This window comes from Juglans microcarpa x Juglans regia, chromosome 2D, assembly GCF_004785595.1.
Source record: "Juglans microcarpa x Juglans regia isolate MS1-56 chromosome 2D, Jm3101_v1.0, whole genome shotgun sequence".
Lineage (NCBI taxonomy): Eukaryota > Viridiplantae > Streptophyta > Magnoliopsida > Fagales > Juglandaceae > Juglans > Juglans microcarpa x Juglans regia.
The window spans coordinates 16,378,457-16,396,756 of NC_054596.1; the positions used below are offsets into that span (position 1 = coordinate 16,378,457).

Genomic DNA, 18,300 nt, shown 5'->3' on the forward strand with positions numbered 1-18,300 from the left:
TTTATTGATTTGGTCTAATACAATTTCGTTTGCTATAACACTTTGTACAAAGAAGTGGGTCTCGTAAACGTGCCAAATTACTCTGTGAAAAAAATAATTTTACCAAATAAATGGATTTCAAAAAATGATTTTCAAGAGCATATTTTAAAAAGATTTCTATATAAACATATTTATTTTGGACAACCATTTTGTATAAAGTCCAAGAAAAACCTATCTCTGAAATTTTCGAAATTTGAAAACAAAACAAAACGTGTTTAGATTCCATAGTGGGAGGTTCCCAAGGTCATGCATTGGGCAGCACCCTTCCTTTTGCTCAAATTGACTTGCGTAGAGACTTGCATGAAAAGTCATATGATCACATTTATTCCTTCGACGCATAGCTAAATAAACAATGCCAATTGGGGGGATGAAAGTAGGTTCATCCGCCACATGCTTAAGCCTTGAAATTAGGAATATCTTTACATTAATAATTACTTATGACAATCAATAGGACATTTCCCATATCATTTGTATTTGCTAAGCAAACATTATCACCCTAGATTTGGTAATTTATTGTGTAACATAAATTAGACATGACCAAATTAAATGTGCGCATTCTGTGATGTATTTGTTCAGAAGAAATTTAGGCTTCAATTTATTTAAGAAAAACATGAACCTAACTCAATTCATCTCAAATTAATTATTAATAAGATCCATTCTTTTTTCAATTTTTCATAAAAAAATTAAATATATCTCAGTCTATTTCATATATTTCAACCTAAAAACGTTAAACTCATCTCAATCTAAAAATATTAAACACATCTCAATGGGATCCATAAAATACTATTATTCACAACTCAACTCATCTCAATATCCAAATGCAGCTTTAAGTATTTTAGGGATAAAATTTATGAGGGAAATGTAGGAAGAAAAAAAAAAAATTAGCGGCAGAGAACTCTTATTATTAAGTGCAAAAATATGCTTTGCATTCTGCGATGAATTTGTCCCGAAGAGATCAAGATGATGCTTCTCTCTTGTTATCTGTGTCACATGAATTTTTATTTTGTTTTATATTATTTTTTTCTGTGCTGAATGAATTGCTTTCTCTTATATAATAATTCTCTCCATGGTTGCCTGTTTGGGAAGTGGGAAATTGCAAGTGAGAAGCATGACACCCCCAAAACCCCACTATAAAAGGAACAAAAAACAATAAATAAAATATATTAGGGAATCTCAAAATACTTTAGGACTAGGATTTATTAATTGCTCTCTGCAAAACTGGTATATTCCACAAAGCACAAGTTTCACTTCCATGTCTATTGTCTTGTGTCAAAAATATGAAGCCTAGAAAAGAAAGAAAAAACAACGATATTAAACTTCAAAGCATAGAAAATCCATTGCCCAAAAGTTCCATAGATGATAAGAAATGCTCCATGGGGAACAGCATTAAATTAAAATTTCAAACTTGCACACAGAGAAAAAGAAAGGAATTAAGGTAATGTGAATGAGCTTCAAATTTCAAAGGGTTGGCTCGGTTATCAAAACTGAAACAGCCCATATCACTTACTATGTCGAGGAAAACAATGCAAAAACACATGAAACTATCTGCTAATGCGTACTCTAGCACTGCCTATTCAATTCAGAGAGACATTAAAAATATATAAATTTATAGCAAAGAACAGAACCCCGAGGCGTAAGTGATGGTGGTGGTGTGGCTCCAAATCTTTCAATCTGTTTTCTCTTTCTTTATCTCTCCTTTTCTTGCTTGACTGCAAAGAAAGTATAGTACTATTATAGTAATGGCAGTACTGGTGACATAGTAGAGTGAGTTTGAGATAAGAATCAAGCAAAAAAGAGAGAGACCCAATGAAAAACCAAGACTGGTTGGGGTTTTGAGGCAATTGACAATGCCGATGCCGAGGCAGCACAGCGCCTACAACCACCATCCAATGCCGAGGCAATCCTTGATCACCACCCTCCTTCACAACCACAGCTATCATCTCCTTCTCTTCGTTCTTGTACTTTTGTCATCCTTTCCTTCTTCTACAGGAAACAGTGAAGTTGTTACACTATATTCATGGCTTCACAGTTCTCAGCTCACACGCACTTCAGCTTTCTCCAGCTGGAACCCTTCAGACCCTGACCCTTGTAACTGGTCTTACATAACTTGTTCTTCTGAAAACTTTGTCACTGAGATCAGTATACAGTCTATTGAGCTGGCTCTTCCCTTTCCTTCCAACCTCTCCTCCCTTCACTTCCTCCAAAAGCTCATCGTTTCCGGTGCTAACCTCACCGGAACGATCTCTCCTGATGTTGGATATTGCACTGCACTTACAGTGATTGATGTTAGTTCAAACAGTCTGGTTGGAAGTATTCCTTCCAGCATTGGGAGGCTCCAAAATCTCCAGGACTTGATTTTGAACTCCAACCAGCTCATTGGACAAATTCCTGCAGAGCTCGGTGATTGCTTCCGCCTCAAGAATCTTGTTGTATTTGATAATTACTTAAGTGGGAAATTACCGGTAGAACTAGGCAAACTGTCAAACTTGGAAGTTATTCGTGCCGGAGGGAACAAAGACATTGCAGGAAATATTCCAGATGAGCTCGGAGACTGCCAGAATTTGAAGGTTCTGGGTCTTGCTGATACTAAACTTTCTGGTTCAATACCTGCTTCATTGGGTAAACTAAGCATGCTCCAGACACTCTCAGTTTATACTACGATGCTCTCTGGTGAGATTCCCCCAGATATAGGCAACTGTTCGGAGCTTGTCAACTTATTCCTGTACGAAAATGATCTCTCAGGTTCACTTCCAGTAGAGTTGGGTAAGCTTCGGAAGCTGGAAAAGATGTTATTGTGGCAGAACAATTTTGATGGGACCATTCCTGAGGAAATCGGGAATTGCAAAAGCTTGAAAACTATTGACCTCTCATTGAATTCTTTCTCTGGAAGCATACCTCTTTCTTTTGGAAACCTCTCAAATCTTCAAGAGCTTATGCTTAGTAACAATAATATCTCCGGTTCAGTCCCATCAATGCTTTCAAATGCTTCAAGCCTCCTTCAGTTACAGCTTGATTCTAATCAGATATCAGGTCCGATTCCCGCTGAGCTTGGGATGTTGACAGAGCTAACAGTCTTCTTAGCCTGGGAGAACAAACTAGAAGGAAGCATTCCACCAGAATTGGCCGGTTGCAGGAGTTTGGAAGCCTTGGATTTGTCACACAATGCACTCACTGGTAGCTTACCTCCCGGACTATTTCATCTTCAAAATTTAACAAAGCTGCTATTGATTTCTAATGACATTTCGGGTTCCATCCCTCCTGAGATTGGTAACTGCCGTTCTCTTATCCGGCTTCGGCTAGCGAATAATAGAATCAGTGGGGAGATTCCAAAAGAAATTGGGTTCCTCAATAACCTTAGTTTCCTTGACCTGTCTGAAAATCGCATTGCTGGATCAGTGCCGGATGAGATCGGCAATTGTGCTGAACTGCAAATGCTGAACCTAAGTAATAACACCCTTGGAGGCACTTTGCCCAGTCCTTTATCTGCTCTGACCAATCTTCAGGTATTGGATGTTTCTGCAAATCAGTTTGTGGGTCAGATTCATGGGAGTTTTGGGAAACTCACTTCACTGAACAGACTCGTACTTAGTAGGAACTCCATCTCTGGATCAATCCCTTCCTCGCTTGGCCATTGTTCAAGTCTTCAGTTGCTTGATCTTAGCAGCAATGCACTTTCTGGCACAATCCCGGGTGAAATATTTGAAATTGAAGCTCTTGACATTGCTTTAAATCTGAGTTTTAATGCACTGTCTAGTGTCATCCCACCACAAATCTCAGCTCTCAACAAACTCTCCGTACTAGACCTGTCGCACAATAAGCTAGAAGGCGACTTGATGGCACTATCTGGGCTTGTAAATCTTGTTTCTCTGAACATTTCATACAATAATTTCACTGGTTATCTTCCAGACAGCAAGCTATTTAGACAGTTATCAGCAAAGGAGTTGGCAGGGAATCAAGGATTATGTTCCAAGGGTCACGATGCATGTTTCCTAAGCAACTCTACAACAATAGGTATGCCAAACAACAGTGGTTTCAAGAGGTCACAAAGAGTTAGATTAGCCATTGGGTTGCTAATTACCTTGACCGTGGCATTGGCAATTTTTGGGGCTGTCGCAGTTTTTCGAGCACGGAAAATGATCAGAGATGATAATGATTCTGAGATGGGAGGGGATTCATTGCGTTGGCAGTTCACTCCATTCCAAAAGTTGAACTTCTCAGTTGAACAGGTTTTGAAGTGTCTAGTTGAGTCCAATATAATCGGAAAGGGATGTTCAGGAATTGTTTATCGTGCAGAAATGGAAAATGGGGAAAATATTGCAGTAAAGAAGCTCTGGCCAACAACAATGGCTGCCGGATACAATTCCCAAAATGAAAGGTTAGGAATCAATAAAGGAATTCGTGATTCATTTTCAGCTGAAGTAGACACTCTTGGCTCCATCCGACACAAGAACATCGTAAGGTTCTTGGGTTGCTGTTGGAATCAAAACACAAGATTGCTAATGTATGATTACGTGGCCAATGGGAGCTTGGGAAGTATTCTTCATGAACGAAGCGGTAACTGCTTGGAATGGAACCTGAGATATCAGATTGTATTGGGGGCAGCTCAAGGTTTGGCTTATTTACACCATGACTGTGTTCCTCCTATTGTTCACAGGGACATTAAGGCCAACAACATCCTCATTGGTCTTGAATTTGAACCTTATATTGCTGATTTTGGGCTTGCCAAGCTTGTTGATGATGGAGATTTTGCACGGTCTTCCAACACCGTCGCAGGTTCCTACGGCTACATTGCTCCTGGTAAGTAAAATATCCTATTTTGATTTGAGATTTTCAAGTATTTATTTGTTAATATTTCCGAAATTAAATGGTAGAAAATAACCAATATGTTTAAAACCGTATTAAAACTAACCTGGATTTTTTGTTAACAAATTCATAGATGTTAGGAATAAAAGATCATTCATACATAGCAATGAAATTAGTCTCCATTTGAGAAATTTCACAATGATAATTCCCATGTGACACTGTACTTTTCCTGCCCTTTTGGTTTGCAGAATACGGATACATGATGAAGATAACAGAGAAGAGTGATGTATATAGCTATGGTGTTGTGGTTTTGGAAGTGTTAACCGGGAAACAACCAATTGATCCGACTATACCAGATGGGCTTCACATTGTAGATTGGGTAAGGCAGAAGAGATCATCAGGGGGAGTTGAAGTGCTGGATCCAAGCTTAAGTACTGCTCGGCCAGAATCTGAAATTGAGGAAATGTTGCAGACCCTAGGTGTGGCTTTGCTCTGTGTAAATCCTTCCCCGGAAGACAGGCCATCCATGAAAGATGTAGCAGCAATGCTCAATGAGATAAGGCAGGAGCGAGAGGATCAGTGCTTGAAAGTCGATATGCTTAATCTTCAGAGGTCTTTTGCAAATGATGGGAAAGAAACCTGTAATCACAGTGGAGGTCAATCAGCAGGGATGGAACACTCATACCTCCAAAGCAACAACACAAGCTTTTCTGCATCCTCATTGCTATACTCTTCTTCCTCTAATGCTAAAAAAACTTTCAAATAGTTGGTAGAAGGTCAGTCTTGCTAAGCAGTAAAGAGTTCCTTAATTAAACTATGTTTCTAGACCCTGCATGCGGTTGAGTTTCACCAATCTGGTTTCTTTATGTTAGAAAGACATGTTTCAATAAACAGAATCAGCAAAATTTCAACTTTGGGTCATATATATGTGATTCGTATTGCAACTGACAAGGGACATGTGCAACTAGTCAAGTCTGGTTGACCTTTTAGATCATACATTGGGGTAGAGTACTAATTATGTACTAGCAATAAATTCTAAGGCTACGTTTGGGTAGTGAGAATACCTGAGAAGTGTTGAGAATATTTGTGAATAGTAGTGAAAAAGTAATGAAAAAGTAATAATAAAATATTAAAAAGTAGGTGAAAAGTAATGAATAGTAAAAAAGTAGGTAAAAAGTAATAATAAAGTAAAGAATAGTAGTGAGAGTACCTCAAGTACTCTCACTTGCCAAACACAGCCTAAGTCTAGTTTGGGTGGAAACTTTGTTCAATATTTTATAGGTAGGGTAACAATCAAATATTAACTTTTTTTAAAAAAAAGAGGACGATACCCAATTTTATCTAGGGTTGAGCACTGACTAAGTTGGAGTCGGTGTCCAAGAAATCCAACTCCGACTTTGTCGAAGTTCGAATCTAAACTTTGAGTTACATAGATTTCAATCCGAATCTGACTCCGACTTCGAATTATCGGATCGAAGTCGGATTTGAGCTTCTTCTTTTTATGGGCTTTATATTTAGCTCAGCTTTAAACAAGTCTTTACATATAATAGATCATTTTTGTGGGCTTTCAAGTTTCAAGTTTACTAAAAACATTACAAAAAAAAAAAAAAGAATCATATTTTAGATATGAAAAAACTAGAAATATAACTAAAATATTTCATATGCTATGCAAACTTGAAAAATAAAAATTTAAAGAAATTAAAAATATACAGTAGGCACTTTAGGCTATTCTTGATATACTATCACTCATAACTTCATATTAGAGTCTCATACTCCCAAATTAACTAAAAAAGATAAAATGATTGTTTAACTATCTAGCCAAGGCCCAAGCTAACACCCAAGGCCTCAAATAACAACTAACAAGTAAGAACATTATCATCAGAATAGGCAAAGGGATGCCATTAAGCAAGAGGTAGCATGCCTGAGCTAATACAAGGCAAGAACAGATGAAGTTGACAAAGGCAAAGGTAAAATTTGGCTACAATCACATGTTTTACCTTTTGTCTATTCCATTCAAGAGAGATTCTATATTGGATTATCCATTTATTATCCAAAATAATAAAAAAATATTATTAATAATAATATTCTTTTTTCTAATTTCTTTTAATATCTTACAATTATACTGACTATATGTTAATTAATAATTAAATTATTGTTTGCCAACTTTTTTTTGCCAATCTAATCATCCAACAATCATATCTATAATTTTTGAATCTAGCAAAAACATTTTGCCAACCATTTTTCTACCCAATAATCACATCTACAATTCTTAAAACTAACAAAAACATTTTGCCAACCCTTCTTCTCCTGCTAACCTTTATTCTTGTAGCTAACAACCTCGAATTAAACCCTATAAATAGATCAACCTCTAACTACTTCCCACTCATCTTCTTCCAATTCTTCAAATTACCTTCCCTCAGTTTGTATATGACGATTATTCTGATCATGAATTCAATATGATTAAAGCAATGGCAGTAGAAGAAGAATGAAGGGCCACCAAAGGAGCATCTACTTCACGTTGTCGTAATTCTCAACTTCATACTTCATCAGACGTGATCCATTGGAAGGTTATCAACGCCTTTGGAATGATTACTTTGCTAAGCCACCAATATATCCGCCCAATGCTTTAGGAGGAAGTTCCGAATTGGTTGTGATCTATTTTTATGCATCCATTATGCAACTGAAGCTCATGGTGATTATTTTGTCCAAAAAATAGACGCCAATGGAAGGCTCGGATTTTCTTCCTCTTAAAAGATGACTGTAACAATTAGGATGCTTGCATATGGGGTAATGACAAATCTTATGGACGAGTATGTCAGAATCGGAGAAAGAACCGCATGGGTGAGTATGAAAAAATTTGTTAAGGTGATTGTGTCTATTTTTTCTGATGAGTACTTGAGGTCTCCAAACAGCAGTGATATAGCAAGGTTACTAGATGTCGGACAAAGGCATGGGTTTCCCTGAATGTTAGGTAGCATTGGTTGCATGCACTGGAAATGTAAAAAATGTCATAGTGCTTGGAAATGTATATACTCTGGCCATGTAAATGAACAAACTATTATTTTAGAGGATGTTGCGTCTTATGATCTTTGGATATGGTATGGTTTTTTTCTTTTTTTTTTGTTTGCTTGGGTCTCATAACGACATCAATGTACTCGATCGATCTTCTATTTTTGCTGCTTTGGCCGAAGGTCATGCTCCTCCGTGCAACTACTCAATCAATGGTCATGAATATACAATGTAATATTATCTTGCTAATGATATATATCCTTCTTGGGCAACATTAGTGAAAACTATTCCTACTCCATAAGGAAAAAAGAAAAAACATTTTGCTGTCACCTAGGAGTTTGCAAGGAAATATGTGGAGCGTGCATTTGGAGTACTCCAATATAGATTTGCAATTGTGTGTGGACCTGCTAGGTATTTCAGCTGTGAAATTTTAAAGGACATTATGTACGCATGCATTATCTTTTATAATATTATAGTTGAAGATGAGTGTCATCTATATCTCGGTGCAGACCAATTCGTTTACAAACAAATGGATGATAATGTCTATGAACCAATTTCACGTGATAATATACCTGAATTTATGGAGTTCTCTACACAACAACATTGTATTAGGGATAGAGGCACTTATTCTCAACTCCAAGCTGACCTGATCAAGCATTTATGGAGTACGCATGGCTGCTCATAATTTATTAGCCGAGTATGCTTTGAAAATGCTAGTATTCTGATTATGTGGTTATTTGTGGTTAGTTGTACTACTTCCAAAATGCTAGTATTCCATTAATTTCACATGATTGCTAGTATTCCGTTAATTTCACCAGGTGCACTTTCATGACTTGCAAGCAGTATATATTGTAGTTGTTTATTCTTAAACTATGTAAAATGCTAGAAATGTCCATGTCACCAGAAATTAAAAAGAGATGTGCTAGTGCAGGATTTTGAGAAACCAAATACATAAGATCTACAAGAAGAGACCTATCAACACTATTCTTTCCACTTGCACCCAAGTATATAATGATATCCATAAAACTTTAAAATTGAACTGAAACTTATGATCAAACGACAGTATATCATCTACTCATCTACTAAACAATGAACATGACTATAGAGAAAAGAGAAAGGAAAAATGGAGTTCATTTAGAGAGAGAAAAAAATCGGAGAACATCATGCCCTCATTCAGATCTTATTTTTTTATAAGTACTAACAAAAGTTGCTCAAAATTCTCAAGGAACTTCACTTCTAATTAGGGCAACAACAAAATAAAATTCTCACAATATATGTATCATTTCATTATTTATTAATGAAATTTATCAAAATCCATTACAAAATCACTTGAGCAACCAACAAGTCCATTACAGCAATAGATGCTGCCTCATTAAATTTGTAAACCACTAGCAACTCATAGATGCTGCCTCATTATATTTATAAGTCCATTACAATAGACCAAGTCAAAACACCAACAAGTCCACCAGTAAGTCAGAAAATATGAAACCCATCAGGTCCACCAGACACTAGCAACCAGAAACTCTACCAACCACCAACAAGTCCATTACAATAGAAAACTAGAGGATCCACAAGCAAGTAAAAAAATATGTCATCACACAGTCAAACATCATTACAAAATCACCCACCAAAAAATCTACCAGCAAGTTTACCACCAATCAAAATAAATCATAAGCAAGCATAGAACTATGTATGAGATAGAGACATATTTCTTTGCTCCTCAATGATTTTCATTTGAAGATTATGGAAATACTCTCCTTGCACAGCATTCATGGAATCAATATCCAATTTTATAATTTCTATATTAATTTTTCTCTTCTTAAGAAGTTTTAAGTCAAATCTATCCATGTCAACCTTGATAATTGCTTCTCTTCTCCCCATTATCGTTGTCTTCCTATCATCACTAATGTGCCTTAAGGCCTCATTAGACTCACAACATTGTGATTCCTTACCTTTTCTTTATTTCTCTCTTTCTTTTTTAGCCTTCTTGCCCGGAGGTCTCTCGCCATCGACGTGCACATTTTCTCGAATAATTTCTTCCCCTAATCGTATTGAGTTTGGAATAATACCTGAACATGACACATTTTCTTTTCTTGTTATGGGTTCCATGTGTGCTTGCTATTTTGATTGGTGCCTCAAAAGATTCCAATAATGTGCCATGTTGAAGTTGGTCTTTGCACCTCTCGGTACAAAATTCTCCTTTTCAATCTACAAAATAGTTAAAGTGGTACGTAGTTCATTGGAAGGATTTAATAATTAGAACAATAATAACTAATACAAAAAAAAAAAAATATATACCTTATTTTACTCGGTTGCATTGCTGGGATGCATTCCTTCAACTTGGGCTATTGAACCACAAAATTTATTTGTGCATATTTTTAATGCTTGATCATCGATTGGTCAAAGAGAGTACAGACCGTTTTGGATAGTTAGGTTTTTTATAAGTATTGTAGTAATCCTCTCACTACTATTCTTTACTTTATTATTATTTTTCATCTGCTTTTACAACTATTCCTTACTTTTCATATACTTTTTATTATTATTCAATATTCTATTATTACTTTTTCATTATTTTTCATCTATTATTACTTTTTCATTACTTTTTACTACATGTGTTCTTGTTTCCCGTTGGGGTTGTATCGCTTAAATCTTAACATTATCATGTGCACTATTCATAGGGGGTTATTAATATCATCCTCACCACTTTGTAAGAGTGTGGTAAAGAAGGAATCTTCATCAATTAGTGTGTTCATCCTTCAACAAAATATTGAAGAACAAAATGTTACTAAACAACAAAAATAGGCAGCAACATTACAACATAAAATATATATGCTGCCTTATTATCAATTCTCCACAATTGTAAGCCACCAGCAAGTCAAAATAAGCCCATAGTCCCATTGTTTATACCATTGTATTACTCATAGTTCCATTGCCATACAGATGAAACATGCCAAAACCATTTGTTTGTATGTTTCAGTAAGCATACTTCCAAAGCCAAAAGTAATATTAATGGCAACTAACCTACATATTCACTGCAAATACCGCCATATAAATATTTTGTTATAGCCAAATGTAATATTAATTCCAACTAGCCTACATATTCACTACAAATATGGCCCTATCAATATTCTATGATAGCAGAAAGCAATATTAATGCCAACCAACATATATTAATGCCAATACTAGTTGGAGGGTTATGCTTCAAACAAAAAATTATTCAAAAGCAGAGGACAAAGTTGAAGCATAACCCTTTTGCTCCTACATGTTTGTAAAAACTAGAAGACCTATAACTCACTCTTGCTCTCTTAAATTTCAAAATGGCAAGTCTAAAATGAATCCATTAAAAAAATATATAAAAGCCTTAAAATCATCCCTAAAATCGAGAGAGCAGAACTTCAGAAAATAGTAAATAAAAACCATAAAATCATCCTTGAAAATCAACCCTAGATTAAGCAAAACTTCAGCAAAATGAATTTCATCCTGAAATCATAGTCATAATAATGATAACAAAACATAGAGAGAGAGAGAGCTTCATTTACCCTAGATTCGACATTGAAGAGCAACGGACGTAACAAATAGCTACGTCAATGGAGGAAGTGCAGCGTGTGAATGTGGGAGACTGAAAGCCTGAAAATGAATATCACATTTTTCAGTGAAGAGAGAGAGAAATTGGAAATAAAGACTCAACCAGAGAGAGAGATTGAATTAAGAAATTCTTGAGAACGAGTAGATCTATGGTTGGAAGCCAACAATGGGAGAAGATCTTATCGATTTCTGTAAATACAAACGATTTTTTGTCAAGGGAGAATTCAAGTGACCTTGAGAGAGAGAGAGAGAGATAGAGAGAGAGGGAGGAGAGAGAAATAATTCAATTAAATATTCATTATATGGTGAACAGTAACCATCCAAATATGTAGATTTACTGTAGCTTATAAGCACAAAAAAAAAAAAAAAAAAGAAAAAGAAAAAAAATCATTTGCTTCTTCCAATGTAGACAATTTGTTAGGTTGTTAGCTAAATCTTGGTTTGTGAAATTATCCGAGTACCCTTGTAATGCAGCAGGAATATTTACCAATTCACTCAATAAATTGGTTAGTCGTCAAACATGCAATTAATTTATTAATTAAGCAATAATATAAAATAAACGAAGTGCGTAACACCAAGATTGGTATCAAAGGAAAACCCTACGGGGCAGCCAAATCCAGAAAAGTCAATTTTATTATTTGAAAATCAATTACAAGTAAATTTCAATTACAAAACCTTTGTCAATTGTCACTCTTATTTGACTAGAAAAATAACTCAATTGTTTTCTACCGCAGTAGCATCCAGAACCTCTAACAATCTTCAAACATTGACTTTTCTCCTAGAACTCTATTGGCTGAACTCGACCAATCAATTCTTCAACATGGAGCATGCACGCACTCAAAAAGAGAGATAAAACACTAGAAAATTCTCAAGAAGATTTTCTCACACTTAAGTACCATTTTGTGAGAGAAACAGTATGAAAATTCTCCAACGAATTTTCTCACCAAAATATGCACTGTAAAGTGCTCTAGAAAATATCTAGGTCTGAATCCCTACAGATCCTAACCAATAGGATCTCTTAAATAAATAATCTGAAAATTACTTCCAATTGCAGTAGAATTCTGTTGATGGATAGAATCTGTCGCTAAGACGTCTCTTGACGGATTTATGACATGTCGCGATAACTCTTCTCTGCAGTAACTGATTTTTGTTCAGCTTCTGTTCTGGATAACTTCTTGATAGTTCGAAATTCTTTCTGCTTGATATCTTCTTTTTGAATCTTCTATCCAAATCACTTGATATCTCCTATCTTTTCGAACATTCAATCTTGATCAAAAGTCTATTGAACTTTTATCTATTCAACCACTTATCTTAGAATTCAAATATTCATATATAAACATAAAAACAAACCATTATCTATTAATCTATTTATCTTTGAATTTAAATATCCATAGATAAAGATAAAGATAAATTACATTTATCCAATAATTTAAATAGGTCATAGTCATCAAATCCTAGCCAACAAACTTTTACATCAACAATCTCTCCCTTTGGTGGATTGGTGACAAAACCAACTTGATCAATGTAATATAAAACCTGTCCACAACACAAATAGTAGACCAAGAGACCGAGTAGAGATTCCAGGAAAAAATAATGACATAGAACAATGGCTAAGATTAAATTTCACAAGATTTAAAATCTAAGCATGTTCTAGTCTTGGAGTTGAATTATATCCATATTTTAGTTCTCCCCCTCAATATTAAACTTTATTAATCAGAACAATAAAAATTCATTCAACTCCCTCTCAACAATACACTTACTCAAACTCCCCATAAAACTCACAATACGAATTTCATAATACCCGAAGTAAATCAATCTTCCAATATATCTCCCACTTTTTGTCACTAATCTGACAAGACTCATAACTCTCATATGTCTCAACTTTTCATGAATTGAATGCATCTGATGTATGAGCATGAATGCAAGTATAATCATGACAAAATGAATGAAGTAGTTTGGTTGAGACATAAATACAAAATATATTTTATATTTTCACCATTTTATTTATTTTATATAAACCAAAATAAATAAATAAATAAAATTTAACAAAATCTTTATTTTTATATATAAGCAATGAGACAAGTAATATGTCTAGATGCATCTTAGTTCAAACATAGCGTTACTCACAAAAAAACCTTCAATAGAGTACACCTTCTTATTTGCAACAATCACTATAGATGTTCACACCTCATAAGATCATCAATGTCAAAGTTCATGTGAGTGTGTGAGTGAACAAACTTATATAGAAAATAAACTCTTCATTTTTTTTCTCTTCAATATATTTTTGATAAATTTATTCATGAGTATTTTCTTCTTATAGATGCTCCCAAGAGATTGTCACTCACCTCAAAAGTTAAACTCTATGCTAGGGCCTAGATACGTGAGTATCTCCTCAAAACACTAGTTTGCACAACCCATTTTTTTATGTCCATTTTTGTTATTCATCTTTTTCCACAATGATTTGAGCCACGATTCTTTCTATAAAGACTTAAGGGATAGATTCGTGTATGATGTTTGTCTTTTTCTGCAATGATGTAATACCGACTTTTTCTATATGGATCAACTATTTGTGTTTGGCAAGGGAAAATCTCTCTATTATTGTACTTGGTTCAACTAGTATTAGTCAATTTAAGGCATGGACTCCCTCTATGGTAAGCATCTCAATAATAAATATGGAACTTAATTATAATGTGCATACATATAAGTTTCTCATAGTACTTTGTAAATGAACTTTGTCAAGATGACCCATAGGGTTAGTATGCACAAAGTGGACTGCACAAAGTAGAGAGATGCATAAGTTCAGAAATTTATTTTGTGAGAACACATGTGCTCAAACCTTTGACATATCAAGTATGCACTTCCCAAAAACAAAATAAAAACAAACCAGAAAAATAATGTATTTTACACTAAAAAACAAAAACATAAAACAAAAACTAAACAAAAGTGCATGTCTTAGGCTAATGATATGCAAGAAATACAAGAACATGCATGTAGTCTTATCGCTTAATGTCACACACATGTTTATCTAAAGACTTTACGAAAACCCTCATACGAACTTTCCAATAAGCATAATTTTTCTCATCAAGGTGTGATGGGACATATAATGATGATGACATGATCTACAGGCACATGGATCACACTCGAATGAGTGAACCACGCTCTGATGCCAATTGAAATTACTCAAGTACCCCCGTAACGCAGTGGAAATATCTACCAATTCACTCAACAAATTGGTTAGTCGTCAAGCATGCAATTAATTTATTAATTAAGCAATAATATAAAATAAACGAAGTCCGTAACACTAAGATTGGTATCGAAGGGAAACCCTTTAAAGAACTCTTTAAAGGTAAAACCCTACGGGGTAGCCAAACCCATAAAAGTCAATTTTATTATTTGAAAATTAATTACAAGTAAAGTTCAATTATAAAATTTTTGTCAATTGACACTCGTCAATTTTATTATTTGAAAATTAATTACAAGTAAAGTTCAATTATAAAATTTTTGTCAATTGACACTCGTTAATTTTATTATTTGAAAATTAATTACAAGTAAAGTTCAATTATAAAATTTTTGTCAATTGACACTCTTACTTGACCAGACAAATGACTCATTTGTCTTCTACCGCAATAGCAGCCAAAACCTCTGACGATCGTCAAACATTGCCTTTTCTTCTGGAACTCCAGTGGCTGAAATTCGACCAATCAATTCTCCAACATGGAGTATGCACGCACTCAAAAAGAGAGATAAAACACTAGAAAATTCTCATGAAAATTTTCTCACACTCAAGTTCCACTTTATGAGAGAAATAGTATGAAAATTCTCCAAAAAATTTTCTCACCAAAATATGCACTGTAAAGTGCTCTAGAAAATATCTAGATCTGAATCCCTATAGATCCTAACCAATAGGATCTCTTAAATAAACAATCTGAAAATCACTTCCAATTGCAATAGGATTTTGCTGACAGATAGAGTCTGTCACTAAGACGTCTCCTGACGGATTACTGACATGTTGCGATAACTCTTCTCTGCAGTAACTGATTTTTGTTAAGCTTTTGTTCTGGATAATTTCTTGATAGTTCAATATTCTTTCTGCTTGATATATTCTTTTTGAATCTTCTATCCAAATCACTTGATATCTCCTATCTTTTCGAACTTTCAATCTTGATCAAAAGTTTATTGAATCTTTATCTATTCAACCACTTATCTTAGAATTTAAATATTTATAGATAAAGATAAAGACAAACATTTATGTCTTAATCTATTTATCTTTGAATTTAAATATTCATAGATAAAGATAAAGATAAATTACATTCATGCAATAATTCAAATAGGTCTAATCCTAGCCAACAAACTTTTACATCAACAGTTTGCATTTGCATTTGGGAGCTACACCAATGCTAATGCTTTAAGAGCAACCATGCATGAGCCATCATGGTCCAATGATATTGTCCATCATCCAGTTGTTCACTGCTGAATAATTTAAAAATAGGAAACACAACCAGCCACCCAAATACATGCCAAATATTATATTAGAATTTAGTTACATACTACCATATTAGAATCTAGACAATAAATTAATAGTCTTACAATATATTACCATAATATATGTAATATTTATGATGGTGACATGATAGTGATACTGTGATGTGTAGTGTGTACATGATATAATTGATTATTAGTCTATTAATATTATTCTAATCAGGACCTGTGGCTTTTATATATCTTTATCCATAAGTTAAAGGTTATTGATAAGATTAGGACTGTGCAAAAATTTGAAAATTCGATTTTGATTCCGCACCATCGGAGTCAGAGTTTTATTTTTCACTTAAAGTCGAGGTTGGAGTCGGATTTGATATCTGACTGAGTCTCCTCCGACTTTGACTCTAAATCCGACTATAATAAAAATATATATTATTTATATACTGAGTATATATACTAGCTTATATAAAATGTCTAGAATTTATATTATTAAATTCAAGAATATTAATAGACTAATACTCAATGTGATAATTAAGAACTATGTAACACCTCAATTTTATTAATTATCCTCTATTGTGGCAGATCAGGAATACCGTATATATATATATATGTATATAAAGCTGATCAAAATTACATGTACTCTGGATATAAAGGAGATCTTGTTTTATTAAGTACTTTGATTATGGCCGGTGTTTATGTGGTATTTAACTATTTATGGTAACATAAAAATTGGGGGGCCGGCAGACCTACCTGTAAAGTCTTATACTATATGGTCAAATAAATCTTATGAAATTTCTTATGCTTCTTATAATTAACGTGCATGACATTTGACCATTTGAGTCACTTTAAAATATAAATATTAGCTTGCATGCACATGCATGCATACAAGTGCATCTTTCGTGGGAAAAGATCTATTTCCCACCAATTCTTGTCGTGAGAGGCTCATGGAATAAAACGGGTGGGGAAAGATACTTTTTCCACCAAATTGAGATTTCACGGGTAAAACCTCACTTTTTTCCACCACATGAACGGTGGATAAAGCATTCTAACTTCGTGCCAAATAAGTTCACTAACATCAACTCGTGGTCAGTAATAACGTGATTACCCATGGCAGAGGTCGTGGAAAATGTCCTATATCCATAACCAAACTTCGTGGCAAAAGTCATGTATTATATGTTTTACCCACCAATTTATTCATGGGAAAAAATTACTCTGGATGGTGACTTTTGGTGGAAATAGGGTATTCCCACCACAATCAATTGGTGGGAAAAGATCACTTCCTATGAACTAATCGCGTTGTAAATGGTTTTTTCCGGTTAAGCTCATTTCGTAGCAAAAACGATCATTACAATATCCCACGGGTACTATTTTATGGCAAAAGAGGGTGTCTCATTACAATAGTCGGTGGGAATATCATTTTTTACTCAGTTTTGTGCTATACCTTCCATGAACGTCATACGCCGAAAAAGTTCATTACCCAGGAATAATAGTCGTGGGAAATATAATTGCTTCAGGTACAAGTGTTTTCCCACCAAATCAACTCCTCGTAAATAGGTTTTGATGATCTGCCACTATGAAAAAAAACAGTTTCCTACCAATCAATCCCACAAACAATCCAACCAAACCACCAAAGTTGGTAACATATATCATACATAATTAATATTATACTTTACAATTCTGTCTATTGGGTTAACCAGTCAATTAAGGCCATCTAAATACAATGAATAGAGCAAATATAACCAAAGTACAGCCCAACAACATGGATGATATGCAGCCTTGGGATTAAAGGACATCACTGCAGTAAACCTCTCATGTGATAGTAATGCTGATTCACCCGCGACAATCTTCATTCTTGAAAACATCATTAATATTCCCCTCTTGTCCACAAAGCATGGTGTCCTAAAATCCACCCGAACCAAATTGTCATCCATGCTTAACTGTATTAGCCAATAGAAAATATTTATTTAGGCAAAGGTAGTAGCTAGAACATTACAATAGCCATTACCAAAGGTAAATTACAGGAAAATAGTGCACAATTATATTAAAGAACTGGCCAAATTAAAGCTGAAGTCTTTCTTTTGAATCCCCCTTCATTTCATACACCAATTCCTAAGTCTGGCCATTCATGTTGGGTATTGATGGGAAATGTTTCTGATGAGAACTATGTCCATCATATATTAATACTTATATGGCCAAGGAAGTGAGATGGGCTGGGAAGCTTACTAATGATATCAAGAGTTGAATCACAAATAATGAGGCTTAATTATCCATATAAGTTTTGTTGTAACATGATAATTGTTGTAACATGTCATATACAGATTTACTTATTTTCATAGTGCATTAATCACAAATAATGAGGCTTCCCAAAAAGAATATCCTAGGGTC

General features: G+C 34.5%; 1 protein-coding gene across 1 annotated transcript; it reads left to right on the forward strand.

Moving 5' to 3' along the window:
* Positions 1-1,677: 1,677 nt before the first annotated feature.
* LOC121248580 (LRR receptor-like serine/threonine-protein kinase RGI2) lies at positions 1,678-5,763 on the forward strand. The gene is made up of 2 exons (XM_041147076.1): positions 1,678-4,836; positions 5,091-5,763. The coding sequence occupies exons 1-2, from the start codon at positions 1,887-1,889 to the stop codon at positions 5,606-5,608; spliced, it is 3,468 nt and encodes a 1,155-aa protein (XP_041003010.1). The 5' UTR covers positions 1,678-1,886; the 3' UTR covers positions 5,609-5,763.
* Positions 5,764-18,300: the final 12,537 nt, after the last annotated feature.

Bases quoted from the DNA above. Each gene is read 5' to 3' on its own strand.
- LOC121248580 (XM_041147076.1), top strand. From the start codon at position 1,887: ATGCCGATGCCGAGGCAGCACAGCGCCTACAACCACCATCCAATGCCG. The intron at 4,837-5,090 runs GTAAGTAAAATA...TTTGGTTTGCAG, and splicing joins CTACGGCTACATTGCTCCTG to AATACGGATACATGATGAAG.